We start from the raw sequence: 18,382 nt of genomic DNA on the forward strand, positions 1-18,382 counted from the left end.
AGGCATGGCTCCTGGCACAGAGTTAGTGCTCAGGTAACCATTATCATTATTCTCATTTCTGTTAGATTTGATTACTTTTAACATGCAGCATACTATTTGCGCTAATACGATGTCCATTTGGCTCACCCACTTAACCTTTTTTAGTGATATATAATAATTGTACATATTTATGGGGCATGTATGCTATTTTGAGACATGCCTATAATGTGTAATGATCAAATCAACTCCAACATTTGTCATTTCTTTGTGTTGGGAACATTTCATATCTTCTAGCTATTTTGAAATACACACTGTACAGCTGTTAACCATAGTCACCGTACTGTGTTATGAAATATAGAACTTATTCCTTTTATCTAATTGTATGTTTGCACCCATTAAACAACCTCTCTTCATCCTTTCCACTCCTTTCTTAGCCTCTGATAACTATCATTCTAATTTCTACTTCCTTGAGATTCACTTTTCTAGCCCCTACATATGAGAACATGTGATACTTGTTTTTCTGTGCCTTCACTTGACATAATGACCTCCAGTTCAATGTATGTTGCTGCAAATGACAGAATTTCATTCATTTTTATGGCTGAATAGCAGTCTATTTTGTATGCATATATTTATCCATTCATCCATTGATGGACACTTAGGTTCACTTCATGTGTTGGCTACTGTGAATAGTGCTGCAGTAAATGTGGGGGTGCAGGTATTCCTTTGATATACTGATTTCCTTCTCTCTGGATAAATACCAAGCAGTGGGATTGCTGGATTATATAGTAGTTCTCTTTTTAGTTTTTTGAGAAATCACCATACTGTTTTCCATAATAGCTGTACTAATTTACATCCCCACTGCCAGTGTATAAGAGTTCCCTTTTCTCCCCATCCTTACCAGCATTTGTTATTTTCAGTCTTGATCATAGCCATTGTAACTGGGTTGAGATGATATCTCATTTTGGTTTTGACTTTCACTGCCCTGATGATTAGTGATGTTGAGCTTTTTTTTATATACCCATTGGCCATTTGTATGTCTTCTTTTGAGAAATGTCTGTTCAGATTTTCTTCCCACTTTTTAATGGTATTATTTGTAGTTTTTTTTTCTGTTGTTTGAGTTCCTTGTGTCCATTGACCTTTTTAAACTGATAATCTCTCTCTCTCTCTCTCTCTCTCTCTTTTTTTTGAGACGGAGTCTCGCTCTGTCGCCCAGGCTGGAGTGCAGTAGCGCGATCTTGGCTCATCGCAACTTCTGCCTCCCAGGTTCAAGAGATTGTCTGGCCTCAGCCTTCCAAATAGATGGGATTACAAAGTTTTTTTGTTTTGCTTTTAAAAAAAAATTATGTATTTAAGTTGTGTAACATGATGTTTCAATGTACTTTTGCTTAGTGAAATGGTTACTATGGTCATTATTCTTCTTCTGTGTAATGCTATTTGATTTGTTTTGGAAAATTATCTCCAGAGATTTTTTTTCTTACCTGCTTTTGGAATGTTATCCTTGGGTAGTGACTTGATTTTTCTCTTAAATTCCATCTTGTTTGTAGGCGGACAGCCAAGTGGACCTGGTCCGGCAGCATTTCTATGAAGTATCCCTGGAATATGTCTTCAAGGTGCAGGAAGTCCAAGAAAGAAAGATGTTTGAGTTTGTGGAGCCCGTAAGTAGATATTCAGGGTTTATTGGTGTCCCCATACATTCATCCCTAATTCTAACTAGTAGTAGATTACAAAATGCTCTAAGTTGTGGATGAACAGTTTGAGCAGCCCTGACGCTGTGCCTTCTATAAGTATCAGTGCTTTGTCAACCTAGCTACCCTGGGTTCTTCCCAGCAGTCATTCCTGTACAATGCACAGCAATGGAGATGGAGCGTCCAGCATTCGTTCCTTCCTCTAGCTACCTGGTGATGTGCCATATGATTTTCAGGTGGACAGAGTGGAAGTGAGAGTCCAGAGGGGAGGAGTTCTTTATCTTGCCATGAAATAGTGATTACACCTTAACTTTCCTCCTCTCTCCTACCCTTCCTCTCTTCCTCAAATAATCCAGACGTAGTAGTCACCCAAAGACATAGTGCCTCTCTCTTCTTCCCTCCTGGTTCAAAGTATTAAAAGATGCTATATGAAGTTTCTCACATGGATTTCTTACATGGATTTGTTGTAAGTAGAGCAGCATAGAGACTCTGCTGAGTGGACCCTGGTATAATTTGGACTTGGACAGTGTCCCGGTGAACGTGAAGATTGCATTGTGGGAAAAAGTCTGACTTTAGTTTTAGCCCACGCCAGGATGGTTGTGGTTTCGTTTGGACACGGTGCCACTCCTCTCTGTTGTATGTGGCACTGGTGTGGAGAATCCACAGCAGGAAGACTCCAGGGAAACACGAAAATAGTATATGGACCTCAATTTAAAACTCTCACAGACCATTGATTTTCCAGCCAAAATGCAGCTTCTGATTTAGACTCAGGCCTGGCATCTCTGTACAAATAAGATTCTCTACCTAGATTTAAGAAAGGATAATTTTCTTTCTTTCTTTCTTTTTGTTTTGAGACAGAGTCTTGCTCTGTCGCCAGGCTGGAGTGTAGTGGCGTGATCTTGGCTCACTGCAGCCTCTGCCTCCCTGAATAAAGCGATTCTCCTGCCTTAGCCTCCTGAGTAGCTGGGACTACAGGCATGTGCCACCATGCCCAGCTAATTTTTGTATTTTTAGTAGAGACGGGGTTTCACTGTGTTGGCCAAGGTGGTCTTGATCTCCTGACCTTGTGATCTGCCTGCCTTGGCCTCCCAGAGTGCTGGGATTACAGGCATGAGCCACCATGCCTGGCCAAGAAAGGATAATTTTCTTAAGCAAATAAGAATAAAACTATAAGGATGTTACTGCTTCTTAAAGTGAAAACTTCCTAAGACACAGACACACTGCAACAGAACACCAGGAAATTGAATGATAAATCTTTAGGGATTTCTTTTCTCAAAAAAGAAGGAAGGAAGAGGGGGAGGAGACACAAAAGAAGGAGGAGGAGGGAAACCCATTTAGATCAGCAAAGCTATCCAGCTGAGCCCAGCCTAAGCTGGCTGAACCTCAGAGATGTGTGAGAAGTAAACATCTATTGTTATATGAGGTTTTGTGTTCAACAGAAGCCAACAGATATAATACCTGACTCACTAGGTACACCTACGGAGAGATCAAAGTGGATAGCAAAATACTTACCTCAAAAAAGCTGGATGGGTCAGTCAGAAAAAAAAACATCAAAAGCAGGCAAATTTGGAATAATACGAATCAAAGTACACATAAAGATTATTAGAAATGCAGTGTTCTTTTTCTCTAGAAATTCTGGCAAAAGCAAATAAAAATAATGCTAAAGGCAAATTCTGTGTGACAGCATTTGAATTCCTGGACTACCTGATTTTAAATCCCAGCGTAGCCAATTACTAGCTGTGTGTTCTTGAGAAGTTATTTCTCTGAGCCTTACTTTCCTCATATGTAGAATGGGGATAGTAGTATCACCTACTTTGTAAAGATGCTGTGAGGATTAACTGTTATCCATGTGAGATGCTTAGAACAGATCCTGGCTAGAACCCAATAAAAAGCAATTGTTTTTTACTTTATGAGAAAAAGAGTGAAGTGCCGATATTAACAAGGCCAACCTGTTTTAATATAAACAGTTTTGGTAGATGTAAAAGTGTATATTTACTGAGTACCATAGAAAATGCTGAAAATCAAGATGCTGTGACTGAGGGACTCAGCCTCACTGGGGGAAGCAAGATGTGTGTAGTGGAGAGCTAGCCCAGGTAGCGAGCAGTTCAGTGACAGCTTGGACAGGATGGATGCTATCGATGTGCCAGAGGGATATAAGGGTATAGCCATTGCAGTGTGCAGATGTTTTTCGGTTCATACAGTGAGACACCTGGAGAGCTAATGAAAATAAATTTTCAGTATGTTACAAAGAGAAAGTCATAAGGATTTGCCCAAAGTTAAACTAAATGTTGAGAGGCTGGAAATAGGATTCAGATGTTTGGCCTTTACTTTTCTATAGAAGTTCTCGTCTCTGCACACCAGCTTCTAGGATGGTCAGTGGCTTCAGAAGCTGGGGATTGGGAGAAGGTATTCATACAGTGAAAAAGCTACTGATGAGATGAGCTATTCTTGGTATTAGACATGCAAATTCTCAGGCTTCACTCTAGACCTGAAATTTAAGGGAGGGGCCCAGTAATCTATAGTTTAGCAAACCTTCCAGGTGATTTAGCTGCACATTTCAGTTTGAGCCACTGGCCTAGATTATACAAAGGAAGAACATGAAATAATAATTGATGATATTAGCTGAAACCACGTCATGTATGGTGCTAAGCACTTTACCTACAGTATGTCAGTCTAACCTTATAACATCTCTGAGGGTAAGTACTGTTTTTATCCCAATTTTCAGATGAAGAAATGGAAACAAGTAAGTTTATTTACCTGTCCAAAGTCATATCTAGTAAATAGCAGAGCCGGAAGAGTCTGACTCTTCATCTCTGTGAAATAGCATTTGATTGCTTACAAGTGGAAAGGAAACCAGTAGGAAGTCTGTTGAACTAAATTGCTGGGGTGGCTATTTATATTTGATGACTTGGTTGTAGTCAAGGGAATCTTCCAGTCAGTCAGGTAAGGGACCTCTATGCAAATTGACTGTGTTCATTTGTTTCTTGGAAGTAAGTTCAAGTACCAGGATATTACTGACCTTCAGAAAAAAGAAACAAACTTGTGATGTTCCAAGGAATTAAAATCAGACTTCTGGGATCTAAACTATATATGTATATATTTGCACTGGAAGCCTTCATTTTCTTGTCACAGTACTAAATGTACTTGAGATTTGGATTGCAGGTAATGACATATTGACTCCATGAAGGTGAAGCCACGTTCCCTCTGTTCCCTGAGTGTCTGTAATTGAAGGTTAGCTAGTGCAGCAGAGAACTCATTCTCCATATTCATTAGGCACTACATCCTCCGAGTTTTACATCCTGAATGTTTCTTGGTACCATGCCTCTTCTTCTCCTTTCCCTCTGTGTCTGTCCCGTTGCAGGTCGTCATTCTTTCCTTTGGACTTTGCATTCTGTCCTGGGCCTCCCCTTCTCCAGTGTGGCCTTGACCAGAGTGCATCTTCTAACACATCAGTGTGATTCTCTCTCTCTCTTTTTTGTCAAGATGCTCCTGACAGCACTCCTGTGCTAAGCCCATTAAGTGGATGATCTGAATTAATCTTCACTGCAATCCTGTGCAATAGTAAAAAACAGTTATCCTCCTGTTAAAGGGAGTTATGTGACATAGCCAGCTCAGCTTTTCATTACTCTGCTGGTTCCGTTTCTCTTTGCTGCCTGTGTGGATGACTCTTGGTAGCTGTATTAGTTTGTTAGGGCTGCTGTAACAAATTACCACAAATTGGGTGTCTTAGAACAATAGAAATCTGCTGTCTTCCAGTTCTAAAGCCTAGAAGTTTGAAGTCAAGGTTTTGGCATGCTTCCTCTGAAAGCTGCAGTGAAAGGTGACATCTTTTTCTCATTCTAGCTTCTGTGGTTTGCGGTCGTGTTTGGCCTTCCTTGGCTTATAGATGCCTCCCTCCAATCCTTCATCCTCATGTGGCCATGCATGTCTCTGTGTCAACATTTTCACCTTTTCTGAGGACACCAGCTATGGCATCCTTTTAAAAGTACTAGGGCCCACCCTAATGTCATTTAGCTTGATTACCCATGTAAAGACACTATTTCCAAGTAAAATCACCTTCAGAGGTATTAGCACTTCAACATATCTTTTTGGGGGGACACAATTCAACCCATTAAAGTAGGTCTGTTCTATGAATGGTGACAACCCAGAATGATGCAGGCAGCATTAACTTGGGCAATTAGATTTTTGCTTTTTAAAATTGAAAGAAATAAATTATAGGTATGTTGTCAGCTAGGAAGTAGGAATAGGTTTTGCTTATGGTTATTCTCTTGGGATAACAAGGATGGAGGAGGCACAGGAAGGCGGGGAATGTCTTTGTCAGGCTGTGATATGGTTGCTCCGTGGACAGCTGACCCCTCTTATTTGATAGGCAGGCGGGACTGCAGCAAGCTCTTCCTCCTTGTGTTTGGGTAGAAGCATTTTTTTGAAGCAGACAGCTCCCTCCTCTCTAGAGTCCACTGGGCTTCATCCTGCCCCTGAGGAGTGGACTTTCACTTCCCACTCTGTATAGTTCAAAGGTTCATGTAGTGTTGGGGTTGGGGAGAGAAAAGGTGCTGTGAGGGAAGAAGCAAGGGGGAAGTGGGCCAGAAATAGCAGTATCTAAGGAGTCATTTCCCATAGAAAAATGGACAATCCAGGCAGGAGACCAAAGGAGGTGAAAAACAATAAATATTAGTAACTCCCTGCCTTTGGGCAGCACTTGTGGCTATGCCCACGTGGCATCTTAGTGAGCTGTTTGAGAATATTTAATTACCCTGAGCAAGAGAGGCTCTGTTTAAGAGAAGGATAAATCGGAGTTAATAGGAGGAATGACCTTGGAATTAACTGCTTATCTTCTGCGTTATTCTCAAGTCGGGGGTGGTGGTGTACCTTGGAAAACCACTGGGGTAGGGCATTCGCAGACAGCAGGGAGGGCAGAGATAAGAAGAGGGAAGATAGTTTTCATTGTGAATGCTGGGACTAGGTTTGGCAGAGGTGCCCCTTCTCCTCCATATTTGGTGCCATCTAGAAGGAAAGGTATGGGTCTTCCTCTCAAAAAAGTATTTTGTATTGAGTGAGCCCAAACCTTTGGCCGTCTTTGAAGAAAAGCATTCATTATCAGTCTCTAGTGGCTCGATGGGGTTTAACACTCATTCACTGATTTATGTTTAGGGTCGATATATGGTGCCAGTAGATAGTTTTATAACCAGAGGACCCAGCAATGCCTGCTCTCCCACCACCCATGGGAATCTAAGGGGATAGACTGGCTGGGGACAATGGCAATGGGAAGTTAAGGGCTATATTGTCATAATCTGGGTTTTATCTTCACAGTGCCCAGCTCTTTGATTAAACTGGACTGGTCTACCTGCTGAGTTTCGGTCGAGGGCTGTATACCTTTGTGCTCACCATTCCTGCTGCAAACAAGGCAGAGTCGGGGGGAGGGTGGGCGGGATGAGATTCCTTTGCCGTCACATATTAGGGCTGCCTCTCAGCAAAGGAGAGTTAGGTGAAGATAAGTGGGATGGGATTATGTTTAACAAGTAAAGGTATGTTCATTTAGGGATTGAAAATTCTAAAGACAATAATGTAAAATAAAGCCAATGTGTCTTGGTATAACATGGTACAGCAGGTCAGGGAGGTCAGAGTGGACCCCTCAGACAATGTGGGTCAGCCTTGAGAAGCTGAAGTGAATGGGGTATCTGGAGCTAAGTTTGTGATAGAGGTGAGGCGCTGGCCTTTCCTAAATCTTGTTCGGGCTTTTTATTATAAACCTTTCTTCAGGTTGAAGTTTGGAACTGAGGGAAGATGTGTAGAACTTTAGAAGGGGCCAGAAGAGCATAACAACGGTGAGGTTTGGATGTAAGCTCTGAGAAGAAGGACCACAGGAACGTTGTTTATGTAGTTTGGAGAAATGAAGGCTGGCAGGGGCTCAGGGTGGGGACATTAATAGTTTTTAAGTATATGAAGGCATGTGGTGAGCATTGTGGTGAACAGATGTTTTCACCATCCACTAAAGACAAGACTAAACAATGAAACGGGCTTACCTTTTAGCCTGAGGGATTTAATTGAGAATTTAGGGAAACCGCCATAAGTGAAGATGTGGGAACATGGAAAGACTTTACTGAAGGAATCCGTAGTGTTTACTTTTGAGTAGTTTGGGGGAAAGCACAGAAACACACTTCAGTTGAAGTGTAATCTGGGTGATTTTCTTTGGTTTGACTTTGTCTGTTAGACTGCAGACTCAGGACACCCTACTTCCTTTTCTCCCTTCCTCTTCTGTGTGATAACCTGATACTACAAATATACTATAAGGAAACTGAGTCAGAACTCTGGTCTTTGGTTTCTGAGGAAATAATATTCTCAGGAGGTGGTGAGGCTCACAGGGCAAGGGCACAGGGGTTGGAGCCAAAGAGACCTGGTTTCAAGTTCTGGCTGCCACTTACTGTGTGTTTTGGGGCAAGCTCTTTGCCTCTCTGAACCTCCTTCCTGATTATTAAAATGGGGATAACAGTAGTGCTTAGGTCATGGGATGTTGTGGGTATTCACTCAGACAGGGCATGGAAGGGCATAGTGCCTGGCACACAAGTGGTGCTCTTTAAGTGTCAGCCATTATTATTCTTTATTTTAGACTTCAAACCAGAGTTGGGAGCTCAGCTACAGCTACATAATACCTCTTTGCAACCTGGTTATGTGACCTTTGCCTTTCTTCCTTCATTACAGCTGTTGGCCTTCCTGCAAGGACTCTTCACTTTCTATCACCATGGTTATGAACTGGCCAAGGATTTCGGCGACTTCAAGACACAGTTAACCATTAGCATACAGAACGTGAGTGGGCATAGGGAGAGGCTTCCTTTATCAGGTTAAGGAAAAAACGAAGTATGGGCCTGATTGCCCATAGAAACCATCCATGTGAATTGGAATGTAGGTGAGGATGGGTTTTGCTTGGGTTCAGAGGGAAACTAGGGGTAGGCGTTTCTAGAGTGCTTGGTGGTTCTGAGTTACACCATCATCCTCTTCTTCATTATTTCAAAGCCCTATTTATGTTCTTGGAAGTGCTGCTGCTGATTATGTTTCAAATCTGTAGCATCAGAATCAGGATTTCCTTTGGCAGTGGGAGTCCCAGCCCAGCCCAGACTCCATTCTATGCATCTGGTTGCCTGGCTACATGAGACCATGTGGAGTGTGTGTTCTGGGGATGGGGATGAAGATGGGGGTGGGGAACATATGCTGGCCTCCGGCTCAGAGGATGTGCTGTTGTCCAACTCTTAGGAAAGCTGGCAGGAAATCCAAGTCAGTGTGCTTCACTCACAGTGTGGTCAGCATTCCCAGTTTTAAACACAGGACCTTTTGGTACACAGGATCCTGTGTATGGCTTTTTGGTGAGCAGGTACTGGGGCTCGAGCCCGCTTTTTCACTGTGGGATTGGACCATGTTATTCTTCATATTTTCTTTGTCTCTAGGTGATCTTGTGTCCCTATGGGTTGTACTGCATGGCTTTTAGAAGGCTGGAGCTTACATAGGAGTCTGTGTTGTCTCAGAGAACAGGAAGTTGCAGAATCTTGGAAAAGGTTTCACAAAGCATGGCTTCCCCTTAGGCCGGGTTCCTCAGAATGTAGGCTCTGAAATCGAGGGACATGCAGCGGGCTTGCTGGAGGTGGGGGCAGTGCTGGTGAAAACACCTGTGAGAGAGAGAGGGTACTTCGACTTGCAGAGGGGTAAAGAGAACTGTGATGCAGATGCAGCAGACATCCAGTGCAGGGGTCAGGGGCTCTGGAGCTGGGATGATCCTTCACAGTAGCCCTGAATATGAGCAAGGGGGCCAGGCTTTTAACCCCTTCTGCCTTTCCCCCAGCCTTGACTAGTCACTGGGTGCAGGCCGACCTTGAGTGAGGGAACTCCCTTTTAAGGAAGGACTCATCTGTGAGCCATCAGCAAGTAACATTCACCGCAGCTAGAGAAATGAATGCTTAGGTCTTTAAGTCATACAGGTCCCTAGAGCATCTGAATCAGAATCACCTGGGTTGCTTATTGTAAAACACACTTTTTGATGTCCAGAGGTCCTGAATTGATCTGTAGGAGTGAGGGCTGGGCATTTGCATTTTCTGTAGATCCCTAAGTGATTTTGATGGTCACTAGAATTTGAGAGTCATTCTAGTATAGGACTTTAAGGCCAAAGTATATTTCTTATAAGTGAGTATTTGGCCAGTTCCTAGAGGGTTGAGTGTCCTTTATCTTGTTTTGGATCTAAGGATTCTATTAGGTTGATCTTCTGGATTGTTAAAATAGATTACTTCATTTCTTTGATTTGAATAAAATTCCTTTCATCCTAGACAAGAAATCGCTTTGAAGGCACTAGATCAGAAGTGGAATCACTGATGAAAAAGATGAAGGAGAATCCCCTTGAGCACAAGACCATCAGTCCCTACACCATGGAGGGATATCTCTACGTGCAGGAGAAACGTGAGTGCTTTGACTAGCAACAGCTTGAGATGTACTCAGGCCTCTTACCTAGAAGGTGGAGGGTGTATCCAGCAGTGCCTGCCTTGCTGTAAAGAAATGCTTGGATAAATAAGAATAGTTTTATAGTTCGTCGTTCTAAAGGGAAAGATGATGCCCACAGACTCTTGTCTACCTTTGTTTTTCTTTATGACTGAATTTCCTTGGGAACCTGCAATTTCTTGAGGCTCTGTGGTTGCTTTTCTCTCTCTAGTGTTACTGTACTCTTGAGGATCCTATTCCCTTAGTATAGCTTTATATACCATACCCTGAGCACAGCGGCCTTGGAATGGTCTTCCATGCTAGGCCCCTGTTGTCTATCATGGTGTATCTTTTGGTAGACTTAATACTTGGTGATTCTGTTGTCATTTGACATTGTTTCAGCAAGGCCCAAACAATCATGCCTTAGCCCGTTCTCTCTTCTCAACTCCTTTCATCCTAACACTTGAATTTTATGGAAAGTATAAACAAAGGCTCACTTGAAGAGACAGGAAGAAGGCTGGATATGATGGCTCATGCCTGTAATCCCAACACTTTAGGAGTCCAAGGTGGGGAGATCGCTTGAACTCAGGAGTTGAAGACCAGCCTGGGCAACATGTCTCTAAAAAATACAATAAATACAAAATACAAAATACAAAAATTATCTAGGTGTGATGGTGTGCACCTGTGAGTCCCAGCTACTTGGGAGGCTGAGGCAGGAGGATTACTTACAGGGATGAGCCTGTTGAGGTTTATGAGAGCTTGGGAGGTGGAGGCTGCAGTGAGCTGAGATCACTGCCACTGCACTCCAGCCTGGGTGATAGAGCAAGATTGTGCCTCTGAGAAAAAAACAAAACAAAGCAAAAAACCAAGAAAAGACTCATTATTCTGTTGAAGATGTCTAGGAAAGGAATGTCAGGTGCTGCTAACATGGACATTTTAGTGATGACTCACAAGTTCATGTGTTACGCCTGGGGAAAGGCTTTGTGATGGGGCCGTGTGTTTAGGGTAGCACATCCAGACCTAGGAATTAAAGAAAGTGAATGTCTTTTCTTTAATGGGTAATTCTTCTCCTAGTCGTCTACCCTGCTTTCTTGGTAGAGAACTTTGGTCTTTCCAGATTTTTGCTGGCTTTGTGTTCTTGCACGTCCTTCTCTTGATTGAGAGTTAGGCAGATGAACTCTCAATTCCTAATAGCTTCCTGATGGAATAGAATAGAAATACTTGGTTTCACTAATTATTCTGTTTAGTAATTACTCAAAAATTTGCTTGGACTTAAGTTTACTGGTAACAGTGATGCTGTAGTGGTGTTGGAGGGATGAGCGTGTTGAGGTTTATAAGAAATGTAATTACTTCAGTTGTATGTTTCATATATACCTGAATACAAAGTGACCCCCTTTTTGCCCAGTAAGAAGATCCCTGCAAAATGTTTTAGGTCTACTTGAAAATACACATTTTTAGGACTATAAAAATATTGTTCAGGCCAGGAGTAGTGGTTCATGCCTGTAATCCCAGCACTTTGGGAGGCCGAAGTGGGCGGATCATGAGGTCAAGAGATCAAGACCACCCTGGCCAACATGGTGAAACCCTGTCTCTCCTAAAAATACAAAAATTAGCTGGGCATAGTGGCATGCACCTGTAGTCCCAGCTACTCGGGAGGCTGAGGCAGGAGAATCGCTTGAACCCGGGAGGTGGAGGTTGTAGTGAGCTGAGATCATGCCACTGCACTCCAGCCTGGAGACAGATTCCGTCTCAAAATAAAAATAAAAATATAGTTCAAAGTCTACCTATAATACTTAATTTGTTAATATATCATTGACTTACATATATAAAATCCATGTTGCTTTTTTGCAGTCTCATATTACATCACACACTTTTATTCAGACACTTCACGTGTTCTTTCAACATTAATGTGTTGATTATCATGAGAAGACTTTGTTCCCTAACACAGTCCAGAGCACATGGTGGGGATGCAGCATTTTTTTTTTAAATTTTTTATAACTTGTTATTTTGAAATAATTTCAGAACTACAGAAAAGTTGCAAGAATGGTGTAAGGAACAACCATAAACCCTTTACCCAGTGCACCAATTTTAACATTTAGCTACAGTTATCTCAGTCCTTCTCTCTCTTTGTGGGTGTGGGAGTATGCATGTCATAGACTTGCATAAACACACATACACACTTTTTTCTGAGCCATTTGAGAATATGGTTGCATATACCATGCTTCTTTACTTCAGTAGTGAGTATTTTCTAAGCACAAAATGTATTCTTTTATGTAACCACATCTATTAGGTTGATGCAAGAGTAATTGCGATTTTAGCCATCACTTTAAATAGCAAAACCACAATTACTCTTGCACCAACCTAATAATAAATTTAACATTGCTACAATATTTAATCTGAACTACAGCCCATATTCCAGTTTTACCACTTGTACCAATAATGGCCTTATAAAGCATTTTGTTGTTCTCCAGTACAGAACCTCATCCTGCATTTGGTTGTCATGACTTTTGTCTCTAATCTGGAACATCTCCCCAGCTTTTCTTTGTCTTTCATGACATGGATGTTTTTGAACAACATAGGCCAGTTCCTTTCTACAGTTTTCTTCAGCGTGGGTTTGTCTGGTGTTTCTTCATGATTAGATTAGGATTATGCATCCCTGTTCAAATCCTACATAAGTGTTCTTCTCTGGGGCCACATCTGGACACATGTGGTGTTGATCTGCCCCTCAGTGGTGATATAAATTTTGATCACCCAGTCAAGGTATTGTCTGGTTTCTCCACTATATGGTCGCAATTTCCCCCTTGTAACTAATTAGCAATCTGAAGGTAACACCTTAAGATCATGTAAATACCCTTCTCCTTATCACACTTTACCTCCATACATTTAGCATCCATTAACCATCCTTGCCTGAGCTGACCTTTACTATGATGGTTGCAAAATGGTGACTTCTCAGTTCCACTAAACCCTCCACATTTAACAGTTGCCATTCAGTGTACTTACTTAAGGAAGAGTCATTCCTGCTCCTCTTTTTTCCTCCTACCTCCCTTCCTGCTATCTCCATCCATCCATCCATCCATCCATCCATCCATCCATCCATCCATTACCCATCTTTCCATTGTCTATGGATTTATGGGTTCCTATTTTATTCAAGAGGCTATAATTTATCACTATCCTTATTTATCTTGATGCCCAAATTGTCCAAGATACAGTGCTTTGGAAATCTTTGTGTTGTTTGATTGCTGGAATTTTTTCCCCAATCTGTAAGAATACACTAAGAAGGTTTGTGTTTGCATTTGTCCTTGATGTCCCAGTGGAAATACTTACTGTATTGCTTTTTAAATTTACTAAAGGACATCTAATACTTGCAATTGGCAGTCATGCCATACCATTAATAATTACTAAATGTTGGCTAATTATGTTTAAAAACATTTTTTAAACAATTTTTGCTATGTGATCTCTATAAGCATCTAAAAGTAGTATTGGTTGAAGTTCTTTGCAGGCTGACTAATGCCTTCTTACTGTAATAGTACTTTGTTGTTTCAAGTAATTGGCTGAGCACTGAGTAAAATCAGACACTTGGTCAGAACACGACTCTGTGGCACCTCACTCGAGGTGACATACTAATCTTGAGGGACATACTCCTTAGAGGTTACATCTGGGTGTTGACAGTCACTTCCACTCTGCATCTCTGGTGTCTCTGAGGTCTCCTTGTCTGCTTTTCAGAGCTTCTTGAGTTCTGCCAAAGTAACTTAGGGGTTTGGAAGTAGGTCAGAACCCCTGATGTCTGTGTATAGAGTCACAGAGCAGCTGTGTGGGAAGCATGATGTCATCGCAACAGATGGGACTGTTCACAGGCTCTTGGAGGAGCCTCTCTGTGTTCTCTCCTTAATCATCTTACTTCTGCCCGGGAAGAGAGTCGAAACTTCAACCGGGGCTTGATGATGGGAACATGGATTAATTTCCCCAGGGAACCTCTACTTTCCTTGTATTTTAAGATCCACTGGTTGTAGTAATAGTGGGAAACAGTCTTCTTTGGTCCCTGGGGGAAATCCCTGGGTTGGTTTCATTTGAACCTGTGAGATCAAATTTCTGTCCATTCTAGCTGGTGTGGAGAATATATTACTCCTAAAACAGTTAAGGGTAAATGAGCATTATGAATTATGGGTTGTGGTTTTTCCAGTTCATGATGTGTAGCATATAGTGGAATGTATAGATGCTTTATGGGAACTATTACCTTGCAGGCCACTTTGGAACTTCTTGGGTGAAGCACTACTGTACATATCAACGGGATTCCAAACAAATCACCATGGTACCATTTGACCAAAAGTCAGGAGGAAAAGGGGTGAGTTCATTTTAAAAATTTTATGCTTGCTTTGCTTGGCTAACATATAATGATTATAATGCATGTAGAAAGTAACAGCTCCAATGTTCCATTTATATTTCATTATAAAATTAAAATTAATAATTTTAAATATTTTAATACAGTAGTTCCAGGAAGCCTAGGAGGCTGAAGAATCACTAAAACAAGATGGTGACTCTTAGCTCTAAGTTATATTAGAAACTACAATTAAGAAATATTTTTGTATTTCACATATATACAATATCAAGCGTGTCAAATGTTTTTATATGCTAAAAATTATTGGATGACCTCATCCTGTGAAACTGATTCAGTTCCATTCCCACTTGATACCTGGAGAGCTGCCAGCAGCAGTGTAGATGTCCCAGTTCCCTATTGCTGTGTAACAGGTCACCCCAAAACCTAGCAACATTTAAAACAACACCAGTCATTTTAGTATTTCTCACCATTTCTGTGGGTCAGGAATTCAGGGAGCATTTGGATGGGTGGTTCAGGGTTGGGGTTTCTTATAAGGTACTAAGCAGATAGTAGCTAGAGCTGGAACAAGGAGGGTCTGGAGCAGCTCAAACTGGTCAGATACAGCTGTCTTCTCCTCTCCCGTCTCCTTTTCATCCCTTTTCCCTCTTTCTCTGCATACTCTCAGGGCCTGGCATCTGGCTTTGCTCTCACTCCGCCTGGGTCAGTGCTATTAGGTGCTGTTGTCATTACTGTTCGGTACTCAGCCATGTTGTGCCCCATGTTCTCTTCTACTTCCAGTTTTTCTTCCTGGCTTTCTTTTACTCTATTAGCAGGTTTGAGCTTTCTCACAGTATGGTGGTCTCAGAGCAGCGAAAGGTTTTAGGAGTGAATGTTCTAAAAACTAAAGTGACACTGCATTGCCTTTTCATGACTTAACCTCAGAAGTCATAGAGCCTTACTTTTTCCTATTTCTTGGTTAATATGGCCACAAAAGCCCTCCCAGTTTCAATGGGGAAAGAGGTAGACCCTGCCTCTCCATGGGAGGGGTATCAAGGTCTCATTGTATGAAGAGCATGTGGCATGGAAGATGTGTGGCTATCTTTGGAAGAGACACTTGGGCACGTGTGGCTCCCCGGTGTCCCTGCTGTTGGGCGACTTCTTGAATGCTCCCAGTTCTTCCTTCCTCCCAGCTGTTGCGTCTCGCCTCCTGCCGGTCCATCTCCTTGGAGTGCTCCCACAGGCCACATGCCTTCTGTGGAGGTAATCTTTTTGCTTTGCTCCTAATACTTTATTTTCTTCCTCTGATATTTTGCATTTCATTATGATAGGCCTAGCTTTGATTTTTTTTCTTTTTTTTTTTTTGAGATGGAGTTTTGCTTTTGTTACCCAGGCTGGAGTGCAATGGCGCGATCTCAGCTCACCACGACTTCCTCCTGCTGGGTTCAGGCAATTCTCCTGCCTCAGCCTCCTGAGTAGCTGGGATTACAGGCATGCGCCACCATGCCCAGCTAATTTTTTGTATTTTTAGTAGAGACGGGGTTTCACCATGTTGAGCAGGATGGTCTCGATCTCTTGACCTTGTGATCCACCCGCCTTGACCTCCCAAAGTGCTGGGATTACAGGCTTGAGCCACCGCACCCAGGCGATTTTTTTTTTCTTTTTTAATCTATTCCTTGGGAGTTTTTGGTTTTCCAGGATTTGAGATTTGGTCTCTTCCAATAACTGGAAAATTCTCACCAGTTATCACTTTGAATTTTGCCTCCTCCTCATTCTGTTATCTCCTTCTGGAGATATTTAAATGGTTTTCATAAAAATATTTACATGGTTCATCTCTGGGTCTCTGGACTATATTCTGAATAATTTCTCTTGCTCTGTCTTAAGCCTAAGTAATTTTTCATTTGTGTCTAATCTGTTGATAAATTAGACCTAGCGTTTCACCTTGGTCCTCTCTGCAGTGCATTTTTATGCAACATGTTGAGTTTGTGTGTGTGTGTGTGTGTGTGAGTGTGTGTGTGTGTGAGCATTATATGGTGGGGGTTAGGAGCACTGGCTTTGCTCTCACTCTGCCTGGGTCAGTGCTATTAGGTGCTGTTGTCATTACTGTTCGGTACTCAGCCATGTTGTGCCCCATGTTCTCTTCTACTTCCAGTTTTTCTTCCTGGCTTTCTTTTACTTAAGCCACAATAGAGAAGTTTATCAGCATCTCTGTTCCCTCCCTGAATCAAAGCAATAACAAAGCCCTTTTCATGTTTCTTGGCAGGGGCAGGACAGATTTATAAATAATCTCAGGCAAACAGATGTTAAAATGTCATAAGAGAGAAATTACAGTTAGAAGGAATATAAAAAAACCTACGTTGCTAAGTGTCCCCGAGTTTTCATGAAATGAAAGCAGAGTTGGGCCTGCTTTCCTTGGATGGAGCCTTAATCCCTTCCCAACTCTTAGTCCTTCTGGAAATCAACTTCACTGAAGTGTTCTCTCACACTGTCTATTTACGGGCTTTTTATCTTGGGCTTTCTCAGACCTTTAATGAAGAACTCTTTTGTATTTTCTCTATTCCTTTCTTATCACACTTGAAAATGAAGGGTAGAAACCAGTTAGAGTGGATGTTTGGTTCTCCAAAGACTTTGGAGAGAGAATAGAAAGCATGTCATTGGGTAGTTAAGAAGTTTATGTGAATTTGTATATATAAATTTTTTGGAACAAATCCTGACACATTTGACATTTGTGTCAAATTTGTCACAAAATCCTAATATTGACAATGAGTGCAATATTAGAACCTTGATATTATAAGAATTAATTTTCCTAGTAATCCCTTACATTTATATTATGTTTTATATTTTTCTACATCCTTTTATTATTCTATATTATCCTGTTTGATCCAATTTTTCTCCTTTTACAAAGGAGGACATTGAGATTAGGAGAGATAATATGATTTCTAAGTCATTTAACTAACAAGTTACAGAGCTGGTGCTCACACCCTCTTTCCACAGTCTGAATCTCCTGATTCTGAAGTTATTATACTTTCCATGACATCACTGTTTCCTCAGCTTTAGGGTGAAGGAAATATGAGGACTGTCTAGTGGTGATGTCTTCTTGATTGTGCAGAAGAATCATGTGATGTTGTTGTATACATTTTTAAAAAATAGAGACTGGGTCTCACTATGTTGCCCAGGCTGGTCTCAGATTCCTGGTCACCTCGGCCTCCAAAGTACTGGGATTACAGGTGTGATTTACTATGTCTGGCTTGTATACATATTTGAACAAAGCTCACCTAGGAGCTAGAGGTAGATAGAACATAGATAAATAGATAAAATAAATATCTTTTAACCTAGATAATTGGATGTTTTCCTAACATGCTTTGTCTCCACCTGTTATGTCTCCTCACTGTCCCTTTTATTTGGATCATTTTCCTTTCAAAGTACTCACTGAACAGACCTGGCTTCAGGTCTGGACTTGTGAGGAGATTTGCGACATCTTCCTGGAGACCAGAATCCATGTGTGATAAAGAATTTCCCTGTATTCTATGCTCTGAGCTGAGGCACTTCTGCAGGTCTGGAGCAGCCCAAAACTATCCCTTCTTTTGATTCAAACTCTTCTTTATTTTCCTGCTGTTTTCAGGACACAAATAAGAATCCTGCATGGTCTAGCCTCTGCCCCTCCTCAAACCCTTCTTCTTTCCATTTTCCCTACTCTGGGCTTCTAGTCACACTGGCCGCCCTGCTGTTTCTCCAAGCCTCTGTAGACCCTGACCCCAGGGCCTGTCCACCTGCTCCATTCCCTCCTCCTTTCCTCCTTATTTTATCTATGAATTCTTTCAGTTTCAGCTCTAGGAAGCTTTTCCTAACCTTTCCAACCAGGTCAGATCTCCTTAACTTAGGCTTTTGTAGTACAACCTAACTCCTTTTTTAAAAATAGAATTTGTCGTGGTCGTAACTTTTCATTTAT

General features: G+C 41.6%; 1 protein-coding gene across 28 annotated transcripts in view; it reads left to right on the plus strand.

Annotated features, from left to right (window-relative positions):
- The window catches only part of ARHGAP26 (Rho GTPase activating protein 26), a 914,282-nt gene that overhangs the window by 571,734 nt on the left and 324,166 nt on the right, over positions 1 to 18,382 (plus strand). For all 28 annotated transcript variants that reach the window (XR_013531307.1, XR_013531313.1, XM_078362030.1 and 25 more), the window contains 4 exons: positions 1,524 to 1,634; positions 8,364 to 8,468; positions 9,974 to 10,103; positions 14,363 to 14,463. Coding sequence is in view for 26 of the 28 variants with exons in the window: in XM_078362030.1 (XP_078218156.1) it covers positions 1,524 to 1,634; positions 8,364 to 8,468; positions 9,974 to 10,103; positions 14,363 to 14,463 (447 nt within the window). In the remaining 2 variants the exon portion in view is untranslated. The remainder of the gene's footprint in view (positions 1 to 1,523; positions 1,635 to 8,363; positions 8,469 to 9,973; positions 10,104 to 14,362; positions 14,464 to 18,382) is intronic.

Source organism: Callithrix jacchus, chromosome 2, assembly GCF_049354715.1.
Source record: "Callithrix jacchus isolate 240 chromosome 2, calJac240_pri, whole genome shotgun sequence".
NCBI classification, from domain to species: Eukaryota; Metazoa; Chordata; class Mammalia; order Primates; family Cebidae; genus Callithrix; species Callithrix jacchus.